The following is a 22,547-nucleotide window of genomic DNA, read 5'->3' as shown; positions in this document are numbered from 1 at the left end:
ATTTAAATAATTATTTAGTAGTTAAAAATTATGAATTTACATATGATATATCTTAGAAATTTTAACAGATTTGATATATTTTAAGTTAAGATTATATATTTTTATAAATTATTAAATGACAATATAATTTATATTTGAGAATTTAATATTTGGTTAACTTTTTTGTTAATGTTAAAAAGTAAAAATAATAATATAGAAAATACTTAACATAATAATTAGAAAATATAATTGGTCCATATCTTTTGTCTTGGACTCTTGATTAACGCATTGTATGATATCTATTCATTCCGCTATATTAATTTTAAAGTCATGATTGTATTGAAAATGAATGGATATGGGGAGAGAGAGAGACTCAAAAATGGCAGGGACTCAATGCTACTGTTGATTTTACTATTTTATTATTACTATTATATTATTATTTTAGTAGAAATGGCAATATGACCCACCCGTTCCCGTGGGGCCCTGCTCCCCTGAGCATTTGAGTTCGTAGTGAGGGATGGAGCAGGCAAAACCCAGCCCCACCCCACCCCGTTCCATTCCTATTCTTGAAAGACCGTAAGTTTAAAACGAAAAACGCATGCCCCCACGCAGGATCGAACTACGGACCTTCAGTTTACAAGACTGACGCTCTACCACTGAGCTATAGGGGCATTGGTTGTAAACAATTGAAGTTAAATATATTTATTACAAATCTTTAACCTGTGTTTATACGTTTATTTACATTAATACAAATGCATGCAAGTGTAAATATAAAAAATGCTAATTTTTATTTTGGATTTTACTTTATTCTGCTTTTTATACTGCAATCAAACAAAATAAACTAAAATTTGAAGCAAAAATAGATCAGAATTTACACTAAAATCATATGCACTGCCATGATTTTGCACCAATGCATTGAAACCAAACACAATAAAATTATTCCAAGAACCCATACAATTCTCCTTTATAATTTATGAATCAAGCCTGCTTATACATTCGATTTCTTGATTTTCATAACGTTACTAAAAATCATGACCAGACAACACCCACGGGTGTCACAAAGAAATGGATACTTGGCATATCAGAATTGCTTAAACCGAATATGTCCGATTTGAGAGTTGGCACAGTATCCAAATTTTGATCAGTCTATTTTTACGGAATTTCACCGGACAGATTAGGAATCGTTCAGTGACATGTCAATAACATGAGTGTGCTCTTACTGAAGATTGGATTTAATTTTCAGGAGGGGGTATTTGGAGATTGATCCTTCCGGTCAACGGTTTCAAATTTGCCACGTGGCAATCCATGCGGCAACTGGCGCGATTGGACCACATCCACAGGTCTCAGCCACCGAATTTTACCATGGAATAATACAAGGCTTGTCCTAGAAGCAGGGTGACAAGGAAAATACACATGCTATGCCTCATTTCAGACTGTCAACTCAGCTGCCCAGTCTCAGATATTTGCTGCCCTTTGGTTTTTTACTTTAGCTATTCTTTTCCCAAACAACACAGCGCGAGAATACATGGACATGGGAGAGTGATGGCTCAGTATTTTTGATGAAGAATTGTCGCAAGCTACAAAGCTCACGACGCCACTCTTGGTGTTGGCAGCTTAGAGAATAGAGATCACACCACCTTCTACCATTCTACCATGCGATGAAATGACTGTTTCTCTTTTGTTAGGAAAAACAAAGAGCCAAAGCCATCGTTGTCATTCACCATCGAGTAATATTTTTGTCTAAACGATTTTACTAAAAGCAATCAACAGGATTTAAGAGAAAGGAAGATAAACAGTAGGGGTTGGGGGCAAATTTGCAGCAGGCAGTACGGTTGTCTGATGCAGCGTGCCCCATCAGATGGGCATTCAGAGATTTCCACATCAGTGCCCGACAAGGCAGGAGACACCATAGCTGCAGCAGGCTCCAAAGCCTATGTAAAGAACAGAATGCACCTTGTCAAAGAAAAAGATCAAACCCAAAACACTCTGATTCTCTCAACATACCAACAAATTTATCCCTTGAAAATCATGTCCTGCTTACAAAGGACATCCCAATGCCAGGCCCACCAAAAAAAAAAAATATTATATCAATATCAATATTAGCAGAAAAATACCCAATCACTTTACTCATTCATGAATTATCTTCTCTAGCCATGGAATATACCATTGTCTATGCAGAAGATGAAGCTACTGCACTGCACCACAACTTCGTAAACCGCGAAAAAGCCTTGAGAGCCAGAAGACCAAAGTCACGGACCGGGCATTGATTATAGCCATCGGTCATACATGTCTAGTCTGAAACAAGGACAACCTATGAGACACCATCCATCGTCGTCTATCTTCGGATTCGGTTACTTGATTGTATTGCATTCGGCTGAAGCTTCCTGGTTATCCTCACTTGCATTCGGCTGAAGCTTCACTAAAAGTGCACAACCGCCATCTCTGTCCAGCCGGAAGGGTAAAAAGGTTTTTATGGAGGAGAAGAATAACATAATTAGGGATTAGGTATCTTGCCGTTGAGAAATGCCTACCAGATCAGAAACTTCTCACGGCTCTGTAATGAGTAAGGCAGTATTACTTGCATCTCTTCATATACAAAAAAAAAACATAACCAGATTCTAAACACAACAATTAGAGAGTTAGCTAGCTGTTCACTGACTTGGTGTCTCTGTTTCCACCCCAAATGCCTATGCCTGATGATGGGTAGTTGGCACTAGTCCTCAGCTAACACCAACAGTTGTCATTTGTATGTTGTCTTAGAGGGGTAGACCCTCTTGATCACTGCAACAATGCTCCACAATCCATATTACAGCATGAAGTTTTCGAATGGCTCCCAGCCAAGGAACCATTTTGAAGATCATTAAAAGAACATTATATTGCCGACAATAACAGCCCCACATTGCAATACCTCCATCAAATGAAACTAGACTTGGGTGAACTCCGCAGATTGCTAGTGGTGAGGGGAAACGAACCGTCGGATGTTTGAACCTGTAATGGGAAGAAAACTCATGATATCTAATATCCAACTAAACAATAAGGCTGTAAATAAGAAAATACACGATCACTTACAAGAGTGGGATTGCAATACAGATGAAGGATAAATAAATAGCGAGTAGGGGAGGTTGCATAAAATTTCATAAGGTCATCTCAATATTTCCCAAGTTTGAATTCAAATTTGCAATTTAAGATACCCAAATTATCCCACCTATAGAGCAGTTTAAGTGTACCATCTGGTATATGATATTAATAGACCACATGGCATCCAACACTGCAACCTTCTTACGGTAATTCAGATCAATCAACCAATCTCCCTAAGATGAGTCATATCATTTTTTCCAGACGTTTTGGTCTATGTCAGGCCACATGTTGCCATTTACCATGGAAGAAGAAAATAAAGGGAGTAAAAAAGAAAACCTTATCAATAGAGACTTGGAAGGAAAATGGAAAAACCACACAAAACTTGGTAAACCCAGCTAGGCTTGCCAGAGCAATGAGAAATCAGTAAAGATTTGAAAAACTAATACTGGCCAATCTTGGAAGATACCATTTTTGGATCAAGGTAACCAAGGCCTGGGTTCTCATCAAGTTAGCATCCGAAGTTTACTAAATGGTGATAGAAACTACTTCCTTAATCTGGATAAAAAGTTATTCTATAATGACACTCTTCTCATTCAGCAGATAACTACAAGTCCTCCATGCCCCATTGTCAAATGGTTTCAATATCTTAAACCGCAATATCCTAACCTGGAATCAAGCATTTCAAGCTTCAGCATTTCACACAACTACGCAAGACACGATCTTGAAGAGCCAAAAAATTCGATACTATAAAATGATTGAAACTTGAAATTCTACATTCCCTAGATTCTTTAAACTACATATTCAGGAGGGTGGGGGAAGAAACAGTTGTTTTCACCTACCAAACACCAGCAAGGATGGAGATGAAATAATCTATATACTCAACTCAACTCAAAACATTCCTTGTTCCCAACTACGGGTTCATTCTGTTCCTGCATTCTACTCTGTTCAGTTCCATATCCATTGTGAGATTATGGGCCCTCTTATCATTTTTGATTACCCTGACCCATGACCTATTCAGCCTGTCCCTAGATCTTCCGGATCAACTTGCATATGACCAAACCATCTCAGTCTATTTTTTCTCATTCAATCACCTATAAAGCTACTCTTAAGTAGATTCCTACCAATATGCCTATTCCTAACCATGTTTTTACTAGTTTTTGTCACTCATCCATCTCAACATTCCCATCTGTTAAACAAGTTGTTTCTTGGCTGCCCAGATGAAATAATTTGAAAATTCTTATTATTATTTCTGAGATTGAAAAAGCATGCTAAGCACAGGAAGGGCAACAGTAGGATGTGCTTTTATCTAACAACAAGAAATATATAGATATGTGTTTACACAATAAAATTAGTAAATCAACACTTGATCAAAGAACAACTGATGCACCTTCCATTCAGTACAATCGCAGTACGCTCCTCGCAATAGAATGTGTGTTTTTTCTGCTCTTTCCAGACCCACTCCTCCTGCTGCTCCTCAACGGTGTCAAGTAGAACCGTAAGAGGCCATTATCAAGGTTGTTGGGGCTATACCTTGCACTCCGGTTGCGCTCCAAGACAAACTCTTCTCTTTTCTTCTTACTATTGCCGTTGGTGTCAGCAATACTCCTCCTTGTACTACTGCTAAAGGATCCCCCCATGTTAAAGGAATTTCTTGAGCTGACGCTGCTGTTACTACGGAAAACTTTCCGGTTGAAAGCCGCTCTTGCTTCTCCATTGGCATCTCTCCGCAACTCTGGCCAAGACTCGGAGAGAGAACGCTCAACTACGTTTGCCCTGCAATATCTCTCTTCATCCTCGTCTTTAGTGCCATTGCGCCTGTTAATCAAACCCCAAATGTTCCACGCCTTCCATCGGCGTGACTTCTTGGAGCCTTTCCTGTCACCACCGCCAACAACAGAGGGGGCATCTCGGAAAGCTGATTCAAAGCTTTCAGAGCAATCATCCCTGAGAGAATTTGAGTTAGAATCCTTCAAATCTTTATCTGTGACCAGCAACTTTGGCCCATGGACGAAATCAATAGTGGCAGGAGACACCTTGGCATTCGAAATGGACTTTGTCTCATCCATCTCTGCCACAACAGCTGCCGCCATCCTCCTGATAGAGCTAGACCGATCAAGACTCTTCCTTCGCTTCTGCGATGAGGAAGAGTCGGAATAATATTCCCTAGTCTGGGCTGATCCTCCGGGGATTGTCCCATCCTCATTGATGGAATTCATGGGCTCTTCGACAGGGATCTGATTGTCAAATCGTCTAACCGGGGCGGGAACATCTTCAACAACCGAAAGCATCGGAGGAAGGCGTGGAAATGTCCTCCCAATTAGATAACCATCCCAGGAAGCCCTGGGCTCGTCCCAAGAGTAGCGCGGGTCATCAAATGACATCCGGCCAGCATCAAGAGAGAACCTGGGATCAGTATCACAAGACCTCCGTCCACATCCGTAATCTGCGATCTCCGACTGCGTCTCCCTGAAATGTCTACGGGACGGCTTTTCGGCCCGCATTGTAGTGGAGGCACCGTCAGCACCACCACGCTTCTTCATCTTCTGCTTTCTCCTCCATTTCTGCAATTTCTTGCTAAAAACTGAGGCGGCCAACCAAAAACTGCCTGCAATCTCTTTCAAATCCCTTCCCGGAGGCTTCTTAGTCTGCGAATCCAGATCTATGTGATCCTTCATCGTCTTCACTTCGTCTTCCTCCACCTCTTCCTCCTCGTCGTCCTCCTCCTCTTCGATTTCTTCTGCTCTCTCTTCAACAACGACGCCATTCACATTAGTAGGAGCGGCGGCATCCTGAGAAACCCTAATTTCTTCCTCATTTTCCTCCTCTTCCTTCGACTCGAACACCGGACCTGCAACCCCGGAAAACCCTAGGTTCCTGCTTTCTACCTCAATGTCACCCCAGACCTCTTTGCTCTCAGCCTTTCGTTCGTCATCGAGGCTAAACAGAGACCAGAGAGTGTTCCGCACGCGAACGTCGCAAGACTTCCTCTGCGGCTCGAACACGCCGGAGAAGCCCTCGCCTTTGGGACCGGAGAAGGACTTGCTCCGGCGGAGTTCGGGGAAGAAGGAAGAAGAGGCTTTGTTCCGATTGCTGCTGTTGTTGTAGTTGGTATTGGTGGTGCTAGTGTCGCCGCCACCGCCGGAGCGGTTGAAGATGGCTTTAAAGGCGGATGCGGCAGTGGAGGAGGAGGAGGAAGAGGCGTTGTTCTTACGGCGGGTCGCTGGATCCAACCCAGCGAGACGTTCGCATAAACATGAGGGGCAGAATCCGGTGACTGGTTGGTCGGGGTGACGGTCGCAGGTGGAGAGACGGTGGGGTTGGGGGAGTTCGAGATTCATAACAGAATGTGTACAATGCCCACCCTACAACTGGTAGCTCTGTTCATGTTACAACCAAACTCAGGTGAACTGAGTTCACAGAGAAGAGATGTATTTTCTGTTAATTCGACCTTTGTTCACAACTCACCAACAACGAAACCTTAGAGAGAGAGACAGAGAGAGTGAGTGAAAAAAAGCAAAAACAAAACCCCTGAAAAACCCTCTTCAACTCGGTCTCTTGTGTTGGAATTTCTTTCTTTGTTCGTGTTATCTCTCTATCCTGTCTACTTCTCTCCTTTTTGTTTCTCTCTCTTTCCTAATTCTTCTTTTCTTTTTTACTCATCTCGCTCGCGTCCGATTTTCAAAGATTCCTGTAAAGTGAAAAAGCTAAAGCGATGAGCAATCACGCCCCAGTCCCACTACTCTCACTCACTTTGCTTTTTTCCCCTTCTTTTTCTTTTCTTTTCTTTTTATTTGTTTTTTTCTTTTTCCGTTCTCTTTTTTTTTTCTCCCTGCTTCAATTTTAACAGCTGACCGTGACCGTGATTCATCCCTCATCAGCTTCAGTTCGGCTTATTATCCCCCTTAGTCGCTTAGATTTTTATGAAATAAATTAAACAAAAAATAAAAATAAAAATAAAATAATGATGAACGGTTAGGATTCATCGATGAGACGGTAGCCGGAAATCAAATTTCTAACAACGTAAGTAAAACAACCGTTAAAAGTCAAAACCTCGCGTTTTTTCCAAACTAAAACGCGGGATTAGACGGAAACTCGGAGCCAATGCAAATTACCGAATTACCACCAATCCGAGTCCGACATCGCCAGACTTGGGAGAGAGAGAGCGGGCAGGGAGACAGAAGGAAATAACATAAAAATATAGAAAAAGAGAGAACGAAAACGTGGTTGGCCGAAAACGTCCCATCTAGTATGTCGCCTGGGGAGCCGTTACGGGACCCCTTTTTCCTCCCTCCCTCCCTCTCTCTCTCTCTCTCTCTCTCTCTCTCTCTCTCCTCCGTTGAATGAAAATTACATATAATAGTGTTTATTATTTTCCAGGGTGGAAATTTCTGTACTATAATTACGAAATGAGTGCGCTCGTGTCGACCTACGCATTACGTTGCATGATGCATGTACGTATTACACGTCATCCACCCTCCCCCCGTTTTACCCTGACTCCCCTAACAGAATTACTGATCTTGATTATATGCATCACTGTACACAAAGACTCAGTGTTTCGGTTATCTGGTGCACAACCGCTGATGCCAATGCCCGTTAATGATCACCAATATTATATTTAGATGGACGGTCGAGATCAGTAGTCTGTTGCAGGCCCTAATGCTGGAGATTCTCTGTACTTGGTAGACAACTCTCCTGTGGTTCTCGTACGTTCTTTCTTTTCTTTTTATTCTCTCTCTCTCTCTGGGGAGGGAAGATGAATTATGGTGTGGTGCAGTAATATTATGACTTGCAGCATCACTCGCCATCAACTGGTTGTGTACCCACGCATCTGGATCAGCGCCTTCGAAAGAAAAAGTTGATGGTGAGAGATGCCGCTTCTACTATAACTGTGATGTCGGTTTCGCTTCCATGTGAAACGGTAGAGAAAACACGTGATCTTATCTTCACACATCACAATTCGATTAGAGTGGCCCACCGGGTTCAACGGTGGATATACCAACAAGGCGGGAGCCGATCGTTGCATTGATGAAAGGCGCACGTAGGTCCCACTTTGCCCGGGACTCATGGCTCGTGCGTACGTGAATGATTCCTGATTCATTGATTCTTGTATCATTTATATTTGGGTTTTGTTGTGATGCAGCTGAAGACTATCGATCTCAATGTACACAACAAATGAGTGTTTGATTCCATGAGCTGTTCTTACCATCTTCCCCCGAGGACTCGAGGAACACGTCATCACGAATCTGGACCGTTGATTGATCCTCGAGATTGGCATTTCAGGTCCCCGAGAACAGACAACGTGGGGCTCATCAAGGGGAAAAGTACGATAGACAAGGACTGGTAATAAAATTTTCGTAATTACCAAAACACCAACATCCTTCTGTACAAGTTAGCCGTTAACTTGCTTTACCATCATTTTTTTTCCTTTTTTTTTTATCTCATTTTCGTAATTTTCATTTCTAATAAATCTTTGTGCCGACATTTTACGTGTAATGGCCGTTAATGCGGCGTCATAACGGCAACCATAAAGCGAGAAGCATAACATAAATACCATTTAAAGCATTAAATTGAAGTGGGCCACGGCGTAGATCAGATGTAATCCAACAACCAAGGAGGGACCACGTATCCCCCCTCGTGTAGTGCGAACAAGTGGGCAGTGCTCCATACTCTTCTTCCCAAATCCGATTGGTGAATAGTTGATACGGTCGTGGCCAATGAGAGATTATAGATCATTAGTATATGATCATTGGATTGGCATGATTTTCATACCCCACCCAGTCTGGAAGAACGGACGGTTCAATCACTCCAACCAATGAAGGAACCTACGATTTGATGGTAGCACCTGAAGCTCAACTCACACGTCCGTTCCCTCGAAGAAATGCCAGCCGCACGTGGGGTCCTCCCTCGGACACGGTCAGTCCTTACGGAGCACTGTAGGGTTATAGTGGGAACGAATTTGGGCCGGTTATGGGCCAAGCACGGACTTCAAAAATTAAGTCAAACGTGAATGTGGGGAGGTGATCACGGCACAACAGAAGAGTTAATAGTTAAGGGGTCTCCAGGAGGTTGCACGTAACAGCTGAGATGAATCATAAATGTCGTTTAGGTCATTAATCGGATGGTGTATATTTATGGGCATATGATTGTGTGGGGCCGGGGGTTCTTGGATCAGGTGGTTTGGATTTAAGGAATATACATGTGGAAAACAAAACATAGGGCAGAGGAAAGGGAATGAAGGAAAAATAAATGTAAGCCCATAAAGATTAAACGCGGTTGGTGAATTTAATAGAAGGGGTTGAAACCCGCGGCAGAGTCACGAGGCGGACCGCCGGGCGCCGGCTAGTTTGGGGGAGGACATGAGATGAGGATTCATTAAAAGTCTCTGAGAGAGAGAGAGTTTATATTTATTGCCATGGTTGGAACCCTAAGCTCACATGGGTATTATCATATACGTGGACTTGTGTTGTGTGTAGAGAGAGAAAGAGGGGTCACGCCATTCCTGTGGAGGCCGTGCCGTTTAGTGGGGACGGGGGCCAGGGGGGTGGAATTGGATTAGTCATTAGTGCATGGGTGGTGTTTGAGGAGCGTAAAGTGAAGTTCTGTCCTCCACCTTAACTACCCCTTTGTAGTTCTTTAAATAATAATTTTTTAAAAGGAAAATCAGAACAAGAAAATGTAAAAATATTTAGGATTTGTCTTTTGTCGATCTATCTAGTCTCTAGGGTTTGTCTTTCTAGGGTTTTGTTTTGAAACCTGAAAGAGAAAACAAATGGTCATAAATCCAAAGTGGATATAAGAGTGACAGGAGGATATTTATATATATAAAAGAAAGCAGACATATATTCTCTCATGGCCCCCTCTTCCCCATCTCCAAATTCCTCCTCTCTCTCCACTTCCACTAGATATCTTAGCCGTTTTTCCCCCCAAATCTCCTTTCCAAATTGGTTTGACTCTCTCTCTCTCTCTCTCTCATGTATCACGTATATTCATTGATCCAATGAAAGCACCGAATTTAATTGCAAGGGACTCAGAAAAATTGATCCAATCTTGGTCGGGGCCAATTATGTTTGTGGGTTCCACCACAAGAAAACATACTTACTTTGGTAGAATAATAGGGGGTGGTGGTTGTCTCTATACCATAAATAGGTTTAAATTCTTTTTAGGCTTATTTTCAGTTTTCCCTTACGCAAGGCTTCTCCCCTCAGCGCCTTCTCAGGGTCAGAAACTGCGGGCTGAGCCTGAGCCCATCAGCCCTGAAGGGTCTCTGTTTATTCTCTGAAGCACGGCCTCGGAGAAAAGGCCCTAAAAGCAGTAAGCATCTACCCTTGCCAGCCGTTACCGTCGCCGTTATAACATCTCCACAATCAAGATGGGCCCACCCCAAGCACATAGGCCCATCAATTGGACGGTTGGAGTGGATTTAGAAAGTGGGCCAACTGCCCACTTCGACAGCAGTGGAGGAGTAGTAATATAATAAGCTGACTGCTGACAGTACCAAAACTGTACCCTCATTCACTAGTTAATATGTAAAACTGTTTGCCCCATGTGTGGACCCCAATCCCAAAGCTGTTCTCAGGATCTCCTCCAAATGCTCAGTCTCTCAATTTTTTAAGGGTTATTGGTCTGAGGATGAGATACAGCCATACACACAGAGAGAGGAGATATCATACTGTTGAAGCATGCATTTAAAGGCTAGGGTTCGAGAACTTTAGGCTCTTGGCGTTTTTTAGGTTATTTTTATAATGTTTTGTGAAGATTCGATGCTCAGAGTATTTAGTTTCTTTTTGCAAGCTTTATGCCATGGGAGTGAGCTTTCCTTTCTTTTCTTTATCTTTATTTTTTGTCATATTCTCAATTAAAAAACCAAATAATATTATATTCTTCTTTATTCAGCACTTGCCTTTATTATCCATATAATAAATGCAACTTATATTTTTTATATCACGTTTATCTCTAATGAAAACTATATTAGTTTTACTATTGATGAGGGAAAAAACAAAGACAACCTAGAGGGAAAAGGAATTCCCAAGAAAGTTCTAATTTTGGGTAAAAGACGGCAAGAAAACTAAAGAATTCAAGAACTATCAACTCAGACTTGGTTTACCACTCTGAAAAAAAAAACAAAAGAAAATCTCAGTTACTCACAATTGGCCCAAATTCATCCAGCCCAAACCATCAGGGGGAGAGAGAGAGAGAGAGAGAGAGAGAGAGAGAATCACAAAGCATTATATATGTCGAAGAATACAAAAACCACAGGGTTAGAGGGGGACAAATTTTCTGCATACAAAATCAAATGTATCAATAGAAGGATAGAAATGGGCCGAGTTGGGTCAATTCCAGTATGGGTTGAGAAAATGTGCAAATCAATCCGATGGTGATGAACAAGGGACAACTCAGATAGAAAACTGGGCTAAGGAATCCACAGAACCTCTTCTGTTGGATTCACTAGATGAGGGTGCTTAGCTCATTAGCCCATAAACTAGAGACAACCCAGATAGAAAATCAGGCCAAGCAATCCAATAAACCTCTTCTTAGGGATCTCCATTAGTTTGAACATTGAAGTTCTCTTCCCATTCTACAATGTGCCATGTACAGGCAGTTCTTTCAAAAGAATAATATCATAATTATGTTTCCTGATGGTGCATCTAGGACCAATGTTGGATCCTAGAGTCCGATCGAGGCGGGCGAATACATCGAAGAACGGTGCATTAGATCATTGTAATCTATAATTACAGTAAAAGAAGTGCTTTCCCTCCCATGGTTGGGTATAATTACAAGTTATTATAATGCTAGGCTGTATGTTCAAGAAGAGAATTTACATGTAGATGAATTCTTACTATTATTACAGAATTTGAAAGGAAAGAAAGAAAAGGACCACCTTCATGATTACATGGATAAATGGATGGAAAAAGGAAATAGCCATACCATGTGATCTTTATGCCTCTTGTTTGCTGATGATGGACCTTCTTTTGCCAACAATCCAATGAAGGCCTTCACCCCCCCCACACAAAACAATTGTATTTTTTTTTTCTTCTTTTTTCTCCCATTTCAAAACCCTAGTTGGAATGACAACCCATTTACAAAGAACAAAGAAAGAGCCTAGAATTTTTAGGGACCAATAAGGTGTTCATAATTTTCACACACATCTTGGGGTAGAACACTAACAAGTAATTTTATAACAAAAGCTGCATTGCATGTAATATATATTTAATGTGAAGGAATCCCAAGGGAGAATGTAGAGTTTGGCATGTTACTAAAGGGAGACAAAGGCATAGAAACATACAAGAGGATAATTCCTAAATAACAGCTTCTTAGGGATTTACAAATATATTCCAATGAGATCTTTGGGTGAGTATTTAATGTGTTGGGGGGGACAAATTGCTTAGGGGTATGCCTTGGAATATACAAAAAAGGAGTATATAATATGAAGAGTGAAATATTATTAAAATAAAGTTTAGATTAGATTGCATGAAAATCATCACTACATGGGGTTCAAAGGTATGAGAGTGGAAAAGCAAGGGAGTAGTCTTGCTTTTCTCCTTTTCTTTTCTTTTTAATGGTAAAGTGAAGAGACTTAATGAGTTATGCTTGGAAAGGAAGTACAAGAAAGAGGGGAGAGAGAGAGAGAGAGAGTTTTCACACAAGAAAGATCCATTTTTTCTTTTGAAATTTCTTTAAGAATCGAGTACAACCCTATGGAAATTGATCCTATGACCATCCCTTTACAACCTATCTCTCTCTCTATCTCTCAAATGGTGTACTCTTGCGGAGTTCTTTATTCTTTTGAGAACGTGCTAGCAAGTTGTCCTAGCATGTTAATTTGAAAGAAAAAAATGCTTAAAATTCAAAAATGTTGACCATTTTGAAAAATGTTCTCTAATTTTTTGATTGCAAAAAGATAAGGCCAACATTCCCAACAAATTTATAGAATTTTGTTATGTTTAAGATCTGCTAAACATCTCAATTGAGTTTTTTTTTTTTTTTTTTTTTGATTATAAAAAGAATGATAAATCACCGCTAGAAGGAGGGCTTGAACCTCCGACCTTGTGGTTAACAGCCACACGCTCTAACCAACTGAGCTATTCCAGCTTCGATGCTTTAAATGAGATTTATTATCCTTATCAGCTTTACCGAAAATTTTCAGTAGAATTCTCCATTGATTTGTTAAAGAATTGAAGCTAACGTTGTTTCCTCGAGAAAATGCCGGTTCATGGCTGTGCTAATTTTGTTCCAAAGAACATTAGATATTTGGAAAATTTTGGTCACGCCCACATTGCATATTTGTTGGGTTTGAGAGAAGTTTTGTTGAATTCGCCTAGGCCCAGATCGATATCAGTCCATTCAGGCCCAACATTTGCAAGTCATGAGGCAAAATAATGTATTTTCCCTAGTTTTCTCTGAACCTTTCTCGAGAGAATGGAATGGTGCAGGGATGGCATAAGATAGGTTCCTCTCTCTCTCTCTCTAAGAGAATCATTGAGAAGAACAATTTGAGTTGGAGTTAAATTTAATAAGCTTTCTTAAGATTTGGGGTTAACTTCATTTAAACCATTCTTCCTCAAGTTTGGTCTAGGTCCTAGGAGTTGGAAGTAGACCTGACAAAAAGTTGACTCAACCCACGAACCCGATCCAACCCAAGCTGAAAAGCAGGGCTAGGGTCTCATATTCACTACCCGAATGTGAAAATGACCGACTCAACCCAACCCGAAAAAACTGGATTGGGTTGGGTCATGGGTCAACCTGTTGACCCGATTGTCAAGTCTAATTGGGGATTATTTATGCATTGTTAGAAGTTTCCATTCTTTAATTTTTTTTATTTAGTCTTTACTTTTTATTGTATACTCTTTAAATTGTTAAATGTTCAAGTTTTTTATTTTATATTTGGAAATTTAAGGTTAAATCTTTTAATTTTAACATTTTTTATGTAATTTTTCTTTACTTCTTAAATTTTAATTATTTTTTTGAGATAACCCGAATTGACCCATGGGTCAACCCTAACCCGAACATTTAGAGTTAGGGTCTAGCATTTGACAACCCAACCTGAAATCAATCCAAAATACCCTGACCCAACCCACCCAACCCAATTGCCAGGTCTAGTTGGAAGAGAGCAGTGTATCTTTTTCTCCTCACTTATTTGTTTTAATTCAATTAAATATTAAGTGCCTGTTTGGGAGGGCTTTCACATTGCTACTTTTGGCGTTGCGAGGTGGGCCTCACTATGAAAGCCTATAAACGATATTGGGTGAAAAATACATGGCCCAAACTGACTATTGTTCGGTCACTTTACTAATTTACTCTCGTTGATGCTTCTTTAGTGGTTCTTAAAAGCAACTTAGCTAAAGCAATTCAACCAATGCTCGAGTTGAACCCTCCCAGATAGGGCCTAGGATCCCATTTGGGAGGAATTCTAAACTAGCTTCACCAGAAAGTCAATTTCTCCGCTCAATGGCATCGTTTTTTGGCTTTTAGGAGTTTTCACCAAACACAATTTCCTATCTTTCCACGTGGGGCCTTACCTTGTAATTAAGGGTGTCAATGGACCAGTTTTGGACTGGACGGGGTCCAGTATAAAATCAATTTGGACAGATTAGACGGACCAAAAAGACATAGTGGATTGGACCAATCTGATCCAAAATATTTATTAGATTGGACTGGACCTGGTCCGCCATAATAAATTTATTTTGAATTTGGTTGGATTAAGCCAATATCCTGTCCATTGATATAAGATAAGAATATAGGTGTCAATGGACGGCGTTTGGGTTGAAACCAATATAAATTAAAATGAATTTAAACAAATTGTATCGTCCGAACATTGAGTTGGACCAGTCCAAAATAATCCAAATTGTTCATTGGATTGGATTGGACCTGGTTCATTTATAATGAATTCACATTGGACTGGATCGGATTGAACCAGACCAAATCCAGTCCAATCGACACCCCTATTTGTAATGTGAGAATCCACTAAAGAAAAGCCCTCCCAAGTGCTCACATACGAAACTTTCCATATTGCTGCTTTTGGCTTCATAAGATGAGGCCCACTGAGAAAGAGAAAGCCAATATAAGCAATATAATGTTTGGTGAAGAAAAACCCAGAAATCCCAAACTGATTCTTTTCCATTTACATGGTCTTCCGTTGATGCTTTGTTTAATGGATTCTTCAAAGTAGCTCAGCTAAGGCTTTGTTACTGAAATTTTCAAGCTCTCGTCAACATGATAAAGTTCCTCTTACCGAGGAATATGTAATTCATCGGTCTCAAAGTTTTAAAACAAGACCAAATCAAACACCAAAGTGTCCAAGCTAAAATTGTTCATTGAAAGTTATATTGTTTTCAAAATAAAACTGGATTTGCTTGGGTGATTATGCCTAATCGTTGGTATGATTGACATTTAAGCTCAGTTGTTTGCAGCACCAGTTTCATTTGCACTGATGTAAACGCATGGGATTACAAATGGGCCAAGTATAAATTCTGGTTTACTTTTTCTTCATATCGGTTATCATATTTGACTTTGTCTTACTTATTGGTGAGAAGTAAAATGAAGTGGTCCCCACTTTATATGAAAGAGAATGGAGGGAGGAGTAGAAGTGAGCATTCAGTTTATTCGGTTGGAACCAAATTAAGGCAAATACCAAAATAAGACCAAATTTTGGTTTTTAGTTAATTCAATTTTTTAAGTTAATCAATTTTTTAAATCTGAAAATCAAAACTAAAATTTTCGGTTCAGTTTTTTTATTTTAACCGAATAATGCTCCCCCTTAGGCAGTAGGAATGTTATTTGCTTGGGAGTAAGGTAAGAAGCAAGATGAGGTAAGAGGATGCAAATTTTGCACCAACATTGGAATGCCATTGAGACAAAATTAAGGCTTAGTTTGGAAGGAGTACAAATACAAATTTGTAGAATGCAAAATCTTGTATTTTGTATGTATTTGCACTGTACATATTTGCATTTGTACTCCTTCAAACCGAGTCTAAAGCTACGTTTGTTGCAGTGCAATTTTATTTGCATTATTACAAATTCATGGGAATGCAAAGGAAAAGAATGCAATAAGGCAATACTTTCTCAGTTTTTGGCAAAATAGACCAGCAGAATAACTCAATAGTAGTCATCATTCTCAACCAAGGTTTTACATGTTCAAAGACTAAAGGCTTTGAGAATGCTTATGTGCATTTGGTGAAAAAGCACTTATTTTAAATAGGGATAGTATAGGCATTTTCAAAATAATGCCGCAGGCAAAGATAGGCCAGAAAGAAAATAAGCCCTTATTGAATAAGTACTTAAAAATAAGCCCAAAATCCGGGCTTCTCAAATAAGCTTATTCGCAGAATAAGCACTTATTTCATGCTTATTTCTCAAACGAAAAAAAAAAAAAGTCCATTGGTACGGTCCCAGTCCAAAGTAAGTGTTTATTCGACAATCACTTATTTTTAAGCACTCTCAATTCCCAAACTAAGCCTAAGGTTGAACTCCAATGAACTAGCCACTCTCCTGGCCTGAATTATAGAGTACCTAATCTGGTGTTAAGATGAAATCCAACATATTGTTGTCTTTTATTCTTCAGTTGTTCTGCTTTTTTACCAGGAGAAAAAACCACAATATCATTATACAAGAAAAAATTGGCACTTTGTTATAGTTGTTTGATTGGTTAGTTCAACTGAGAAGCTTCAATATTGCATAGGGACCATGAGAAATTCAAGTGTGTCAACTCTAAAAATAAATATGCGATCCCTGTGCAGAAGATAACAAAATTTGCGCTGCTAAAAGAAAGACTTCATGGCTGTTGCATTTAGATAATTAACAAAGGCGATGTTTAGTACCGTGGATTATCTTGAAAAACAAAAAAGTTGACAGTTAAACAGTAAATAAACAGTTGGGTATTTGGAAACATTAAAAATGTTATTTCCCCCAACAGACAGCTCTCACACAAACCAAGATAAGTTTTATTTATAAAGCCTTACCAAATGACATTTTGTAATAAATGTCTACATGTAATGAGCTAACACCATTTTTCAAATAAATGGCCACAAAACCAAACACCATGAAACTTTTTTTCTTTTTCTAGTTTTGGTAGACATTTAGGTTAAAATCTTAGCATTCTTTAGTAGCCTGATAAGCATTAAACGAAGATAGATTGATAATCTTTGAATGACTTACAGATATTTGTCAAAAAACTTAAATAGGAGAAAAATAGATGATGCATCAAAGTATAAAAAAAGTTGCATTTCAGAAGACACTTCAGAAAATGGTGACCTTTCTTCCTAACTGATCCACCCATCTCCACATATTCAATTTTGTATCTCCTACTCGAATGGAAAACGCTTATAAGCATGATATTTGGTCAAGAAAACATTTGAAACAAGAGAACTTAAGTCTTAAACAGCTGCTCCAACTGGTTGACCAGCCTTGAGCCTTGAGGTTCCATATAGAGTTTCTTCGAACCGGATAATCTCATTCTTGGACCCATAGGCTACTTGGGTTCTTTCATCCAGATTGTTGATCACCTTGTCTAAGACAGATTGGGTGCCATCACTACTGTATCCCCCTGCTTTCTCAATCAAGAAACCAAGAGGAGCAACCTCAAACAACAACCTCAATTTGGCCTTGGCAGATGGAGATGACACATTTGTGAAGATACCCTTTTCTTTTACAATGATCTGCAGCAAACAAACAATCAATCCATTAGTGTTTAACAAGATGCAACAACCCAGAAAGTATTGGGTAGAGTTTCTTGGGCTAGTAGAAAAATGAGTCATGGCTTTAAGATGCAACAACAAGGACTCAATTGAGGAACTATCTGTAAGACCTGGTTGACATCCGGCACCATTCCTCCAGTGTACCGCAATGTGTATTTCTCTCTTACATAGTAGTTGATTAGCTGTTAGGAGAAAAGAAATAAGATCAGATAAGTCAAAATAAAAAAAAGGCTGCTTGTATGTTGGAATAACTTAGCAAAAGAAATTATCTGTGAAGACCTTATCATAGGCAGGGTTATCAGATGTTGCTCTCAAATTTCCAGGAGAGAATATCTTTCCTTCTCCAATTTGTGTAGTATCTTTAACATGTTGCCACTTGCCTAAACAATGTGCCAAGGAGAAATTGTTTGTATAAAACAGTTAGAAAATAAAGAAAAGGAATGGTTTTTTTTTTTTCAGTCTTGACCAAAAATCGATTATCCAGTTTCAAGCAAGTGATTCCAACCTTCATCCAGAAGAAGAAATTCATGGGTTCCAGGGATGTCTTTGAGAGCTAGAATATAAGTAGTACGAGGACCATAGATACCCATGGCAGCTGCAACTTGATCTCTTCCTGTTACACCAGTTAACTTATCCCCAGGCCAGACACCAAAGATGGTACCCACTGTGAAATTTGTGTCAACGATGCTGGAGCCATCAAGAGGATCAAAGGCAACACTGAACCCACCTGTTGACATTCCAATAGCCATTATAAGAAGATTGTATATATTCCAAAGATCATCAGTCTGAAGTTCTGGGCTAGTTGGAATATATATTTTCAGAACAAATTGCAGACCTTCAGCTGGGCCTCCCATGTCTTGCAGCTCAGGAACTTCCTCAGAACAAGCATATTTGCAGAAGTGTGAATAGTTCAAGGCCTAAGCATCAAAACCAGAGAACTTAAGATCAGTCATAGATGATAGTTCCAATGAACAACCTTCTTCAAATTAAGAGGTGAACAATTGAGAACACTACAACCAGAAACACTAAATTTTGGATCTTGATAGTTTGGCATGTCCAACCTCGAACAGAAGATTGTTGGCAAGCAAGTCAACCGCAAGCTGTTCATCTCCAAAAGAATTCACACAGGCTGTCCCTCCACAAGAGGCCGTCCTCACTTTGAAGGCGATGGTCCTCAGTGCTTCCCCCATGCACACCATTAACCTGATCAATCCCTTATCTGGTGTTGCTTTTGTTAGGAACTCCTCCTTCAATTCACACCATCTTATAATCAAAATCACTCTTCTTTAACTTTCTTTCTGTTTTCCACTAATTATTTGCAATAAAAGAATTCATATAGAGGCTTGAACCTGATCCTCTGCATGCTCACAGCAAAAAAAAGGGAAAAAAATCTATGAATTCATTCAGCAATTACCAGGCTATCACCGATCTCACATCTAGTGATGAGTGAAGAAGAGCTCTTTGTCTTGGAAACCTTGAGCGGTGATTTCGACACCTTGCGCAATGATTCGCCAAACAGGGAGCTTGATTTCAGGCTCTATAGTTTGAGAAGTGCAAATGATTAAATAAACCAACAAAAGAAAATGCAGCCAAAAGAGTTCGAACATGGATATATGAAAGTAGTCTGAACTCTTACTCGTAAGTTGAAGGATCGAGAAATGGAAGGTAGAGATGGCAGCACAGTTGAGCGTTGAGAGGAGACGTTGGGCAGAAACGTCCCTCCCGTGTAGCATGTGATGCTGGTCTCCATGGTTGCACGGTTTTATCAAACTCTGCAAGAACTTTGCTTTCTTCAGAGGCTATTTCTCACTTCCCAACAGAAGAATGGGGCGTAGGATAGGCAAGATAAGCCGTGAATTGGGCTTCTGCCACGTGGCATGCTGAATAGATAGAGAGAAAGCGGGTAAGGCCATTTTCCATCATTCAAATATATGTGGCTCTTGCCTCTTGAGTCTTGACCCCTTTCCCAGATGTGGAGTGGGCCCCCACTGTTTCATCTATCTAGTTTTATGCTTAACGACTTAACGGCCTGTGTGCGTTAGAGCCCGTGTGGGACTGACTGGGAGGCGTTGATTAGAGTTCACATTGGCGCCGCACATGCACATCTCAGCGTGCATTGGGAACATCTCTCCTACTTCCTGTGGACTTTGAATCTTGGGAGATATTCTCAATCCACGGTTGATATGTGCTGTGGAGCACACTTTGTGGGACACGCATGCAAATTGTGTTGATTGAGCTGCATTGACTGAGCCGTTTTGAAAAACTATATGAGAAAGTTTTACCGGAAATTTTAAGCCTGTTTCCGACTTTTAAATCTTTTACCAAACGGGCACTTAAGTTCGGGTTTTGTGTTTACCCATTGACATAAAAATTCATTTGAAGACCAGGCCTTCCCCATGGGCATAAGTGGCAAAGATGGTTAAACAGAATCTTCTACTTCTTCTAAATTTCCCTAAATATAAATCTAGATTCCATCTTTTGCTACACATTATAGTAGATGAAAAAACAATGATTTAGAATACTAATTTTCCAAAAGAAAATTTTACTTAAATCTTCTAATGAATCAATTTTTCGTGCTAAGTACATCATCATTCGGTCTGCTTCCAAGTGGTCGATGATTCAGAGGCCGAAGTGGAGAATTTTGCTGGGTGAGGACCTGGATGCCGAGCCGACTAGGCCAAGCTGGGAGTGGACTAGGTGTCGAGCTGACCAAGCCAAGCTAGGGGCAGGTTAGGTGCCGAGCTGACTAGAGGGCCGAGCTGCACATTAGGTGTCGAGCTGACCAGAGGGCCAAGCTACATATTAGGTGCTGAGCTGACCAGAGGGTCGAGCTGACTAGAGAGTCGAGCTGCATATTAGGTGCCAAGCTAACTAGAGGGTCGAGCTGGATTGATTGTTGAGCTTTGTAGTTCTCTAGAGACCTACAAGGAATCAATGTCAGAGGACCCAAGGTGGCTAACCCGACGAGGTTGCTCTGATGCTTAAGTCAGTACTCTCATAGTAGACTGCGAGCTAAAAATCATAAACTATGAGAGCTAGAATATGCTTACTTGCTCCCCCTATGCCATTGGGGTTGGTGCATTTATATAGGCATTGTTTGATATGGGCTTCACGCACCGCATCTGAGATTTCCGAGAGGTCGTCTAAGTGGTCCGAGATTCCCAGATGCAACCACCATGCATGTTGACCACCCTCTGAAACGTTCGGTACATGGGCCAACTTCCAAGGATCGTGTGAGTATTGAGATATGCATGCCGAATTTGTTGACGAGCATGTCTCGCAGGTCGCCACCTGGACCTCAGTCAGGCCAGCACGCCCTCGAGGGAGGTTGCTCCTTGCGTCGAGGTCACTTCAGCCAGTGACAAGGTACTGCAGGTTGAGCCTAGACAAGGTGCTTCTTGCCGACCTGAATCGTGGTCGAGGTCACCAAGCCGGTGACATTGCCAAGTCGCCAGGTCAACGCCTGTGCCAGGTCGCTATCATCTTGGCTAAGATAAATTGTTGCCTAAGTGGTTTCGGGTGTCACCCAGTTATTCTGGAATGCCACGTGTCACAATGTTATTGGAGGGCCAAATCCGTCCTCATCACTCCCTTCGTTATGAATGTATATGGTAAACACCGTTGTTCTCTCTTCATCCCAATAAAGTTTTTCATGGGTAAAAATGGGATTTTTAAAACTTTAAAGCATTTCATTGGTCTTTTTTTTGTCAACACAATTAATGAAATGGGTGTATTTGCATATTATTTGAAACATGAAATGAGGTCTTTATAAACGTCTAGGGAGGTTTAAGTATTTGTCAAAAACACAAGTGAGGTTTAAGTAATTTCCTCTTTTTCAAAAATAAAAAATAAATAGAGATTACAAGGTATGTGCCTTCAAAGGGTTAACCGGAAAGAAACTAGATCCAATTCAAAGAGTTATTGGAGTCAACTCAAAACAATCCAAGTAAACAAACCTAGGAGGAGTTAAATTTGGGTTGCTTGGTCTCCCCGTAAACACCATTTTATCAAAATAAATTTTGGTGCATCAAGAAAGGATAATGGAAATACTTAAATTGGTTGTATTGCTAAAAGCTTAAAATTGTGGAGGGCAAGATTGCTCAACAAATTGCTCATGCCATAGGAAAAGCATCTATCAATGTAACACAAGCATTGGTGCTTAGAGACAAGGTTTAAAGTATCGGCATGTATCGGCCCTACAGTGGGTGTATCATACAGGTCGATACGTATCGTTTCAGGACTTCTTTGATATGCCTCTATAGTGGGTGTACCGGGATTCTGACCGATTCAAGGGGTGGATGAGCCTTAATTAAACCAGCCCCCTGAACCGGTTTCAAAAAAAAAAAACTATGAAAAACAGTATCGATATCACCCGATACGCTCCGGCATATCGGGCGTATTGATATTTTGAACCTTGCCTAGAGAAGCTCATGTCATGGTTAGAGAGTGGAGAGATTGTAACATCCTTATTGAAGGATATTGCAAATTGACAGTTAAAAGCTTATAAGAGGAAGTGTGAGATCCCTCGGAGTACCATTACGTTGATCAAAGACTACCACAAGATTACAAAAGAAGACAAATTGAAGATAAGTTATAAGCACATTTGCAAAGACATAAGTCGAGCAACGGATTGGATTGCAAATTTATGACACCTTGGTACTTTTATGGATTTATCTTAGTTTCTTGCATGTAGAGATTTAAATCTTATTTTTTTCTTTTGATTTTGGGGGAATGGTTACCCCATCTTGTGTAGCTCCTTTCTTCTTTACCCAAAACAAAGAAGGGTTAATTAATGTTATG

The 22,547-nt window shown here is 40.2% G+C and overlaps 2 protein-coding genes and 2 non-coding genes across 5 annotated transcripts; all 4 read right to left on the bottom strand.

The window, feature by feature from the left end:
- Nucleotides 1–578: 578 nt before the first annotated feature.
- Nucleotides 579–650, bottom strand: TRNAT-UGU (transfer RNA threonine (anticodon UGU)). The gene has a single exon. It is a non-coding gene; the product is annotated as a tRNA-Thr (tRNA).
- Nucleotides 651–1,951: 1,301 nt separating this feature from the next.
- On the bottom strand, nt 1,952–6,822 carry LOC148868891 (protein OCTOPUS-like). Of its 2 annotated transcripts, XR_016108153.1 has the most exons (3): nt 4,445–6,705; nt 2,639–2,967; nt 1,952–2,533 (listed from the first exon to the last, which is right to left on the bottom strand). XR_016108153.1 is itself a non-coding variant. In XM_088973659.1 (2 exons), exon 1 carries the CDS (start codon nt 6,393–6,395, stop codon nt 4,452–4,454), a length of 1,944 nt encoding a protein of 647 aa, XP_088829785.1. In that variant the 5' UTR covers nt 6,396–6,822; the 3' UTR covers nt 1,952–2,967; nt 4,445–4,451. The 2 variants fall into 2 exon arrangements, 1 of the variants encoding a protein (XP_088829785.1); XM_088973659.1 differs by having other exon boundaries at nt 1,952–2,967; nt 4,445–6,822.
- A 6,250-nt stretch (nt 6,823–13,072) lies between these two features.
- TRNAN-GUU (transfer RNA asparagine (anticodon GUU)) lies at nt 13,073–13,146 on the bottom strand. Its single transcript has one exon. It is a non-coding gene; the product is annotated as a tRNA-Asn (tRNA).
- Nucleotides 13,147–17,166: 4,020 nt separating this feature from the next.
- On the bottom strand, nt 17,167–19,648 carry SBPASE (sedoheptulose-bisphosphatase). Its single transcript, XM_088971348.1, has 8 exons — nt 19,384–19,648; nt 19,162–19,284; nt 18,809–18,994; nt 18,583–18,664; nt 18,253–18,474; nt 18,027–18,127; nt 17,858–17,929; nt 17,167–17,708 (listed from the first exon to the last, which is right to left on the bottom strand). The coding sequence occupies exons 1-8, from the start codon at nt 19,495–19,497 to the stop codon at nt 17,427–17,429; spliced, it is 1,182 nt and encodes a 393-aa protein (XP_088827474.1). The 5' UTR covers nt 19,498–19,648; the 3' UTR covers nt 17,167–17,426.
- Nucleotides 19,649–22,547: the final 2,899 nt, after the last annotated feature.

This window comes from Nelumbo lutea, chromosome 2 (genome assembly GCF_056320005.1).
Source record: "Nelumbo lutea isolate HS-2025 chromosome 2, American lotus-T2T, whole genome shotgun sequence".
In the NCBI taxonomy this organism is placed as follows: Eukaryota; Viridiplantae; Streptophyta; class Magnoliopsida; order Proteales; family Nelumbonaceae; genus Nelumbo; species Nelumbo lutea.
The sequence above is the reverse complement of the archived record's forward strand: the minus strand, read 5'-3'. Positions and strand labels throughout refer to the sequence as shown.

Bases quoted from the DNA above. Each gene is read 5' to 3' on its own strand.
- LOC148868891 (XM_088973659.1), bottom strand. From the start codon at position 6,395: ATGAATCTCGAACTCCCCCAACCCCACCGTCTCTCCACCTGCGACCGT.
- SBPASE (XM_088971348.1), bottom strand. From the start codon at position 19,497: ATGGAGACCAGCATCACATGCTACACGGGAGGGACGTTTCTGCCCAAC. The intron at 18,995-19,161 runs GTAATTGCTGAA...TGTGAATTGAAG, and splicing joins GTGAGATCGGTGATAGCCTG to GAGGAGTTCCTAACAAAAGC. The intron at 17,930-18,026 runs GTCTTCACAGAT...TTCTCCTAACAG, and splicing joins ATAACCCTGCCTATGATAAG to CTAATCAACTACTATGTAAG.